Raw genomic sequence first — 10,658 nt, 5'->3', positions numbered from 1 at the left:
TGTCCACTGGTCAAAAATTATATTTTGGTCACCAGTGCTAATTAAATATTTAAATTGGTTGGTAGATATTACCGGTGACTCTGTGCTGGTGCTGACCTCGCTCAAAGTATAAGTATCGCAATACAGGCAGGATATGCTGCCAGTTCAAAAGGTATATCCACAGGGACCAAACTTTTTAAATATTGCTACTTATTTAATTTTAAATAATAATTATTACTAAATATGATTGTTTATACAGTTATACGTAGTAAAAATACCCTCATGTACACATAATGTTTATATATATTAAATAATATCATAACAACAAACAGTAAACGAACTACGTAATTATAAAATGTGGAATTGCATAGTGAACTTCATCACGCTATAGATAATGCATTAGCTGTGTAAATACAAAACTCATACGATACAATCTTAATAATTTCATCATCAGTAAATTTCAAAGTGCTTTTAGTCAGCGTAGTACTATTCATAGTGAAAATACAAAGCGCGTCATTGCCATTGTCATTAAAGAATGGATAGGTCTGGGAAAGTTATCAAGAAATTAAATAATAATTTTCTCGATATTCAATTTTAAATATTACTAAAAATAACAAAATCTCAAACGTATTTAGGTAAATAAGGCAAACAATTTATCACAAAAACGACGGGCGTGAGGTAAGTTGACATGTGAATTGAGTTTTCCATATAAAAAAGGAGGAAAAGCTTTTGTTTACGAAAATAAAGTAACAATAAGTGCACATACACATACAAATTGAAGAGCACCAATATAATTTCTGTAAAGTAGTTTAACTAAACAATACATACATGGGCAAGTATAAAGTATTAATTAAGCAATGAAGATAAAAAAAATTCCTTTACTTTGCGTAAAAGGTAAATTAAAAACTAAATTACTATAATAACTTCCTTCAATTTATAATATAAATTGTTTTTTCCCTTTTTTAAATATTTTTGCTGTTAAATGTATGTATCATCTATGTATTCCATCTTTGGCTATATTCTCAGTATATTTGTTTGTAATTTTATATAATTTATGTTGCCTGTAGGAGTACTAAATAAATAAATAAATTTCTTATCCTGGAAGGTTCATGCTCTAACTAAACCTATTTAACCTACTTTCAACTTAAAACAAATGTCTATAATATTTTTTTAGAAATATAATCAGTCCTAGATTGTATGTCTGAAAGTATGTTTCGGCCAACGATAAGTAATATGGTTGTGTATAAGCTGAAACAAAGGCTACAACATGTGTGTGATATGAGCAACTTGCACGGCATTAAACACATTTGTTCCTCATCATACATATCTTGGCCTAAAAGGTACGATTAATATTTTAATTAAGAAAAGCAAAAGTCTACCCATTTAAAATAATTATCCTTAATCACTGTACTAGGGATGATAAATTAAAATTGATAATTAATATTAAACCTTCATCTCTCATCAAATGTTTTTTTTATCTTAGACTCATACAAACAAAAGATTATTAAGTAATGAATATATTTTTTATAATTATTATCTCTAATGTCTGGTCTGTATGTCTGCCAATTATGTATGTCAATTTGTTTCTTTCCAAGGAGAATATTTAGCATTAACACTATTTACCGAACACTCTTCTTATGTTTAATTATTCAAGTGTGATGAATACTTCTTAAGTTCGTATACAATTTACTATATACCATTAAAAAATTAAGAGCTAAACAAACAAACAAAAATATCTTTATTCGTATAGCTAAACAAGCACACTTGATGAACGTCAAAAAAATTAAATTAATTGTGAATTTACATTTACTGCCAGTCTCAAATCAAGGGCGTAGAACGGAATAGAAGAACTGGCAATAAACTCTACCACTCTTTTCAGCTTGATTTCAGTACCATCGACTATGTTTAATCATACATATTTAGTATATATAACAGAAATAAGTAACAACTTTTTTTAGAAAATTCTATTTTTCTTTCAGAATTTTTTGGCTTGCAATAGTATCGGCGTGTTGCTTTGGGGCTTGGTCCGTCCTTAGATCATCATTACGTTTGCTAAGTTCCGATGTAATGTCATATTCTGTGGACACAAATTACTTGGATTGGGATACACCATACCCCGCTGTAACGGTATGCGAACAGCTTGACACAAATCGCATAATGACGTATTTAAACAGGTTCGTCTGTTGACTTTTTTGTTTGGTTATAAATTTACTTATTTATTTTAAAAAAGGTATGCCAGTGGGAATTATAATAAAACTTTAAATCTAGGAACATACAAAAATAACAATACAGAGGCCTAAAGATAACTAATTTCAAAATTTTGTAAGACTGAAGGAGATGCTCTGAAACTGAGTAAAAGCGGAGAAAGTAGTTAATTTCAGGGAAAATGTATAAAGGAAATAACTACATTTGGTATTATATTCTGCTGTAGAATCAAAACTTCGCTTGAACGCGGTCTTTCCCTAGTTTAGGCCTTAAAGTCCTGTAAGATAAAGGTCTCTGGCTAATCTAATGCACTAAGCCTATTGTAAACCTACCTACCTAACTAGGTATTTTCCTTTACAAAATACCTAGTTAGGTATTTTCCTTTACAAACCTTTCAAACAATATGAAATATTTTTTTTATTGATTTGAAACAAAAAAATAACTGAAGGCTGTATACCTTAGTGATACGTATCACAAGTCGGTACAATTACGCCCGAGCTCAATATTCGAAATTTCAATAAATGCTACGAGTTATAGAATTTGTATACAATCCTCCTCTCCAACCCTGAATAGAATCCACGAATAGTATTCCTGGTCAATATGTATTTAGTATATGTTACTTTATGCGTGCTCCCTCGAGCTTAACTAAATATCAATCCATTACTTGGGAATTGCTGGGAAAAAACTGCACGGTTTTTTTTAATACAAATAATTTAAATTATTACTACCTAATGTTATAACCATTTACAGAAACGACCTCCCGAATTCCCTATCAACATTTTACAAGGAAGTAACATTCTGGAATATGAAGTACTGTCGAACGTGTACAAAATGCGATATGAATAAGACGTGTGTTGAGGGATTTGTAGATGATATTAAGAGGATTAGACTGAATTGTTCCAACCTGCTTTCAGACTGTTGGTGGGATAACCAATATTTTCCGTGTTGTGACAGGTGAAATATTAAGGGTGTATTTACAGAAAAAGGGATAATAAGTAACATACAAACTTTTTAGGGCCTTTTCTTATAAATTAGTAATTGTACGTACTTAGATTGTTATTTATTCATTTTGCTAACCATCATGTCTGGATTTAAAATAAAATAAAAAACTTGTGTAAAGTACCAGTGCTAGATTTATTTACAACAAATGCATGTCTGATTTGCAATTTTAAGCTTACGCGTTAGAACTACCAAAGACAATTCAATGAAATTGCTTAAGTTTGACTCTGGCTAATCTAACTTTAGATAGATAGTTTAATCGCCTTATTTAGTGAGGGGTTTCATGAGTGAGATTTTCAAACAAACACAACTATCGGAAGAATTAGTCATTCATAACTAACAGACTAACTAATTATCTAAACACAGTTGTTAGGCAAAGCACTTTTAAAGAATAAATACTTTTGATATAATAAGTAACGCAATCACATCTCAAATAAGAAACACCTTTTAATATAATTATAAAATAAAAGGCCAGGAAAAATAACGTTGCGATAAATTTAAATTTGCAAGCGGAAGAGTCCTTGTCTCCAATTTAATTAATTTAATTTACTTTGTAGATTTCAACCGGTAGAAACGGAATACGGAGAGTGTTTTAGCTTTAATTCTGTACTGAATGAGAACACCGCTCTGACAGTTAATAAGGAAACTGGGACACCATGTTTGATTTTTACCACTGTTGATGCTAGTATGGTAAGATTTATATTAATTACATTAAGGGCCTGTTTCACAATGTAAGGATAAAGTGCCAAATAACTATGCGACACATAAATTATTCGAAAGATAAAAGTTCCAAATAAGATACTTCGAATTTCATGACGTATAGCGCTATCTGACAGTCGTGAAACGCAAAAATACTATTTATCCTACCAATAAGTAATAAATAGCTTATTTGGAACTTATCCGGACATTGTGAAACAGGCCCTTAGCATAAAAGTACGGTTATATAATTTTAAAAACAAAACGCTTTACATGAAGTTATTATATTCAATACAAACATAAAAAGTAACGGTTCCTGGGTCATCGGGGTGCTTTTAATAATACAGGATATTATTTTTACTGGATATTAACCACTCACTAAAATAATTAAATGCTAATTGCTATTAAATTACAGACACCAGCTGTTTGTGGATAAAGTAACTTTGTTTTATAATCTACAGATAAGAATACACGCGTCCGATGAAATTGTTTCCGTTGATATGGAAAATATTTTAGGACGGACGAGCATTTTGCCCCTACTCGCGAATCTAGAAGCGATATTGAAAGTAAGAATTTTTTAATCTCTATTATAATTCTGTCTTTACTAAAATGTTAGGTTAATTTTGCTCTTACTTACTCTTAATCTTGTATATTGAAGCTGAAAACTATCAACTAACTTGATTTTAATAATTTATTAATAATCATAAATATAAATAAAATGAAAATCAATGGCCCTACAACCTTTTCAGGTCTGGGCCTCAGATTTCTCTATCTTTGTTATGTTCATTTGTTAATCAAATAAGGAAGTAGATGATCAGCCTTATGTGCCTGACTAGGCCCTCGACTTTATGGGTCTAAGGCAAGCCGGTTTCCTCACGATGTTTTACTTCACAGTTAGAGCGGAGGTTAAATGCGCACAAAAAAAAACAAAAATCATTACACCCTGTTCCATATGACATTTTAAGTAATAAATTAAATTAAAAGCAAAAGATTTGTCCTCTATCAGCAGGAGGCATGGCACATAGAAAGAAAGTTCATTGGTGCGCAGCCGGGTATTAAGTGATCGATGGAGTCACACGCTGAAGCAACTAAGCCAACTCTACTCTAGACATGAATAAATGAAATTAAAAACAATTCTCTGAGGCCGAGTTTTCGCGCCCCTAAATTTATTTTAAGTATTAATTTCAACTAGTTAACTGAAGTCCACCTTTTCTATACCACATAGCGTATATGTAACCTGACCAGACGTCCCGTTTTGAACGAAATTGTCCCTTTTTCCAATTATTAGTCCCGGTGACCCCGCACTGTGGGACACGAAATTGTCCCGTTTTTAAAAACCGCACGAAAATTTGAGCAGCAGAATATAAAAAATCGTACTCTTGATACGATTTTGCATTCACTTACTTATTTGAAACCGTCACCTATATTTAAAACAAATTTGTTCTACCTACCTATATTTTATTCGTTACTTATAAGCGAACTAACTTTTTCCAAATAAATAACTTTAAAAAGTGTTAACCTAAATTAAACCAATGTCCCGTTTTGAGTCAAAAAAAAGTCTCGTTAGGTATATGTATAAACATTAAAGTATACAACTGAGAACACTTGGTTAAGTTATTCCGAATATGTAGACCGTAGACCGAATTTAAAATATTCGTATAAAAATGTTTGGAACATACAGAAAAACTAGTGGATTGATTGGGTTTACAATTCAATACCTTGAATTTGATTATACTGAGTATGTACGAGTCTCAGCGTCCCAAAAACGAATTATTATCTAGTTCGGTTAGGTTAGGTTAGTATAATAAGATTTTATTTTAAATAACTGTTCAAAAAACGAATTATTATCTAGTTCGGTTAGGTTAGGTTAGTATAATAATATTTTATTTTAAATAACAGTTCAAAAAACGAATTATTATCTAGTTTGGTTAGGTTAGGTTAGTATTTTAAGTTATTTATTACGAGGTACTGAATTGTAAACCTTAACCAATCTAGTTCTTAGGATTACACAATAATAATCATTTCTTATAAAATTCCAAATACAGTAAAAACCTTTTTTACAGGTAGAACAGACAGTAAACGACGCATCTGTAAGATCCGTAACAAAAAAGTTACGCAGTTGTTTGTTCAAGAACGAAAAGCCTTTATATGTCGAGAGATGGCCTTTTAAACTTTATACATATAGTGCATGTAAGCTTTACTGCAAGGCCCAGAGTCAGTACAATTATTGTAATTGTACTCATCACTTTCTATCTAATCTAGGTAAGGTTGTTATGCCATGCGGATACAATTAAAAAATAACGATTAAATAAAGGTTTTTGATTCCAACACGCAAATATACAGTAATTGCGATATTCTTAACATACTTAATGTATCACAAAGAACGGTTCGGTGGCCGTCGATGCATAATCTTATACTAAAGTCCTGAGTACATACCTCAATGTAGTTCTCCTTATTGGGACGAAAGGCACAAAATGACGTCAGCCGTAAGGATGTGGAGAAATCGTTACTTAGGGAACAAAAAGAGGTTAGACTGATGCTGTACCTTGCCTTACAATAATAGTTCACGTACAAAAACACTCACTATAAGTCTTAATGGAGGACGTAACTTTTGGCAAGAAATGCACAAAACACTATATATAAAACTGCATTTACCCAACTAAAGCTCAGCAACGACTCATTACCAATGCGCGGATCAGCCGAGTTAAAATATTTTTGGGATCTCCCTCATGACCCTCATTAAATTTTATGAAATAAAAATTAATTCTATTACGAACACTTAATATTAATAATTGAAAATTGATAAATATAAAATAAAAACAAATTAAAATAGCTTGGCAACATTTCGCATTCAGCAACGTTGTTATCGTAAATAAGAACGAAAACAATTAGTACGACGTATATCTTGTTGATGCCTTAAAATATATCAATAATTTATTAAATTATATAAATATACATTTATTAAAAAGTATTTCATCTCGTATAAAAATAGGTATATATTTAGGATAAAACATTCAATTGGCAGTCATGCTCAACTTTAAGATGAACCCCGTTTGATAATCCATGAGATTTAATTTTATACTGAGTAATTTACAACCAAGGTCTATTTTTATTAAAAGTATGTCACTTCAACGCTTTCCACTTCGATTCGTTTTGAACTATGACATAGTTTTAAAAACCCAGTTCAATGAACGCGTATTGAAGACAACTTTTTTATACAATTTCAATTTTTATTTCAGTTAACTTACCTGCCTGCAATGTAACAGGATTGGCCTGCTTAAGTAATAACAAAGGTTTGTTCGTGAAATTTATTATAAAATAAAAGCATAAATGGAAATAAGAGACAGTAGAATAGTATAGTAGATATTAAAATGTAAACTGTCCAGTGTCATGTCATTGTCACAATGAAATCATTTTCGTACTTTGTTATACTATTTTTTTTTAAAGATTATTTTTATATGTTCTAGTGATTTGTAAAGAATAAATAAATATTTATTTATAAATGACGTTGGTTTCAGATGAGATTGGAAAGTTCAACTGTAGTTGTCCCATGGGATGTGATGAGACATCATACAAAGTGACGCACGTATTTTACAAGTAATTTTTTTTCCTATTTATGACGTCTATAAAAAACACTGTATAATTTGTATTAAAACTATTTTGCTTTAAATATCAATAAATTAGGGGCGGTACAAAAATAAAAACTGGTTTTTTAGAAACCTTTAATGTAAGACCTATATATCCCACCACTTGTTTTAAAACCGACATTTTTTTGTTAGAACCGCGATGGCAACATTCAATATAAACTTTACTAACACACTTCAAATCATCTAGGATTTTTAATAGGACCATTGAATAGGAAAAAAATAGACACGGAACCACGACTGCCCCATACCATACATATGTAATATAGATTTTTATTTTATTAAATTAGGGTTCACCACATCATATATTATCATCTATATCTAAAGTATATGTTACGAAATTTTTTTTAATTAAATACCATAAAAATATTTACGATTTGGGTTACTAAAGAAGTTTGAAACAACCACGATCGGAACCAATTCAACTGTTTTTATTCAATGAGATAAACGGAGAACTTAAAGGAAAATTGAATTTTCTTAAGTTTCGTTATCTTAGCAAGTTTCTCGAGAAACCGGGGTCTATATCAAATTAGTTCGTTCACGCGGATAACTTTAACCTAAAAGAACAAAACTTGGGTAAAACAATTTTTTTCAGATAATTAACATTAATAAAGCTTTATATTCAAATTGTACTAAATTAAACCAACTTCAAATACCTAACAACATTATCTATCAAATATACCTATGTACATGTTTAGAAATTCGTAATACCAAAATTACTTAATCGCTTTTAATGAAATTTGGACTGATGGTTGAATATGAAAAAATGAATAAAGTCTTATTATTATTATTATTATATTATTATTATGCTTAATCTGCCTTAAATCAAATCTATTATAAAGTTTCCGAGACTTGTTGACAAACTTTCATTTAAAACTTCAGTTAAATTTTATAAATTTATAAATTAATTTTGTTTAATTAAATGTTTTGAGGGTAAATAAGACTAATTGGATATGTCAACGGTCCGGTCACGTAGGCAGTTACGTGACGAAAATGAGGGTAGGCGGGTAAACGAAATCAAATCAAAAATGCAGTAGTTTATTCCATTACGAAACGGCAAGCTTGCCTCGTAACTCCAATAGCTTCGATATTATATATTTAGTTATGTTTATCGTTATTGTTAGATGAATTCGTAAGTGTTCTTTAATAAAAATGATAATGCAAGATATTGCCAGGTATCTAATTATTGGAACTATTGGAAGCGTTATTGAAGTTATATCGCTTGCTGATGAGTCTAAACCTTTTGTATTATGACAGAGGAATGTCTTTTTTCATCTTAAATGATAGTGTTTAAATTTTGGGAATATTTGAAAAATTCAAAAGAACAGATCAAATAAGTAATAATAATATTGTCTGTTTACACTTTTAGTCGTTCCAGTAAAGCAGAGAATGTCGTGCGTTCTTCTCGTAGTGTAGTTAGATTTGGTCAGCTTCCCACCATGAGAGTCAGACGATTTGCTATACGAGACAATCTGGGACTTGTTGGTATGTAAATTTAAGAAATGATTGAATTAAAATAATACAAGTTACGAATAGTTAATGATCATACTTGTGTTACAAAGTAATTTTCTTTTCTTTTTTATTAACGCACACAAGAATTTTAATTATCCTAGAATCCTACTTCTTTTTTTATTTCAAAGCTGAAAGAGACTAGCTGCCCACAGCACAGGGAATCCTAGTGTGGGGGCCAGTGTACTCTACTTTATCGAAACATACCTGTATATTGTGTCTAATAAATGAAGAAAATAAAGAAATAGAGTATTTTATTTCAAAAGTAACGCGTTACTCGTCGTAAAGATATCGAAACTACTTGCATTTGTCTTCCCAATTACGTATGTATTTGTTCTATTATGAAACTATAATTATTTTTTTATAGTGGACATCGGCGGCGTTGGAGGTGTTTTTTTCGGCGCTTCACTACTTAGTCTTATTGAATTTATTTACTTATTTTGTATACGGCGGTAATCTCATATTATAGTTATGTTAATCATTATAAATGAGCACTTGGAACTTTTAAAAAGATGTAGTACTTTCTGTACCTGATATAGTAAAATTGATAGTAGTTATATTCAATCATATATTGTATCTTATCTTTGCAATTTGTTGTTTTATTACTTTTTGTGATTCTAGGTATTTTATTTTTTCAACAGAATACAATTATATAATTTTATTAATAGTGACATCGAATTGCAACGCGTCTCAATTTATTTTCGTCGCCCTGCAGCAAAGAAATAAAATAGTATATATCAAGGCCTACTCATTATTTCACCATCATAAAATAGGTAGTAAAACGTATCTTTAACATTATTTTTAATCAAAATGTACTAGTATTTCTAACAAAAGAATCTTCACCTTGTATAGCTGGTACATATAACGAAAAAATATTGTGAAACTAAAATATTGCAATAAATGTTAAAACTCGTCCCTCAACCACAGGACCCTTAATGGTTGCAATTTTATCTTAACATCTTGTCATGCTGATAATATGTTGTGCGAGACACGCTCCGGTGTCACCAGTACTGTCTACCAAATTATTTAAATTGTTATTTAGCTTTTACCGTGCCCGGGATTACTTCTATGAAAACAAAAATTCATATACATGTGGTTAAAAAATGTATTAAGAATATCCATAGCGCAAAATCACCTACATCATGAGCACACCCCACATACACACCATAACGAACATACCCACACTTTTACACCACACACAACACAACCAATTTAGGCTTAGTTAAATAAATTAAATCACAATTAGTTAAATGTATTAAATGCTTTTTGATGGTTTATTCCCTTTTGTAAAGCTTTTTGTAGTAAAATGTATCATGTATTCCATCTTTGGCTATATTTTCAGTGTATTTGTTTGTAAATATATATAATTTATGTGAGCTGTAGGATTACTAAATAAATAAATAAAACAAGATACGTAATATACTTTTTTTTTATATTTCTGGCCCTGGGATCCCGAGGTATCATGATAGGTAGTCAAAGGTGATAACTAACGGCTAAAATTAATATGCAATCTCAATCCAACAACCTAACCTAATCATTGCTAGTTTTTTAGATTTATGCCAATATATGGCATGCAGATTGGAGATCGATCTTTAGATATGAATCAATCCATCATTGTTTATTATC

At 30.5% G+C, this 10,658-nt stretch overlaps 1 protein-coding gene across 1 annotated transcript; it reads left to right on the top strand.

Annotated features, from left to right (window-relative positions):
* The first annotated feature begins 1,157 nt into the window (after nucleotides 1-1,157).
* Nucleotides 1,158-10,121, top strand: LOC110995685 (sodium channel protein Nach). Its single transcript, XM_022262968.2, has 10 exons — nucleotides 1,158-1,319; nucleotides 1,959-2,153; nucleotides 2,935-3,138; nucleotides 3,741-3,873; nucleotides 4,341-4,445; nucleotides 5,943-6,141; nucleotides 7,119-7,172; nucleotides 7,398-7,476; nucleotides 8,893-9,008; nucleotides 9,400-10,121. The coding sequence occupies exons 1-10, from the start codon at nucleotides 1,177-1,179 to the stop codon at nucleotides 9,486-9,488; spliced, it is 1,317 nt and encodes a 438-aa protein (XP_022118660.2). The 5' UTR covers nucleotides 1,158-1,176; the 3' UTR covers nucleotides 9,489-10,121.
* Nucleotides 10,122-10,658: the final 537 nt, after the last annotated feature.

This window comes from Pieris rapae, chromosome 17 (genome assembly GCF_905147795.1).
Source record: "Pieris rapae chromosome 17, ilPieRapa1.1, whole genome shotgun sequence".
NCBI classification, from domain to species: domain Eukaryota; kingdom Metazoa; phylum Arthropoda; class Insecta; order Lepidoptera; family Pieridae; genus Pieris; species Pieris rapae.
The sequence above is the reverse complement of the archived record's forward strand: the minus strand, read 5'-3'. Positions and strand labels throughout refer to the sequence as shown.

What these genes read in the sequence shown, in the direction of transcription:
- LOC110995685 (XM_022262968.2), top strand. Translation starts at nt 1,177, where the DNA reads ATGTCTGAAAGTATGTTTCGGCCAACGATAAGTAATATGGTTGTGTAT. An exon ending in ATAATGACGTATTTAAACAG is followed by an intron (nt 2,154 to 2,934) that starts GTTCGTCTGTTG and finishes AACCATTTACAG; the next exon opens with AAACGACCTCCCGAATTCCC. An exon ending in TATTTTCCGTGTTGTGACAG is followed by an intron (nt 3,139 to 3,740) that starts GTGAAATATTAA and finishes TTTACTTTGTAG; the next exon opens with ATTTCAACCGGTAGAAACGG.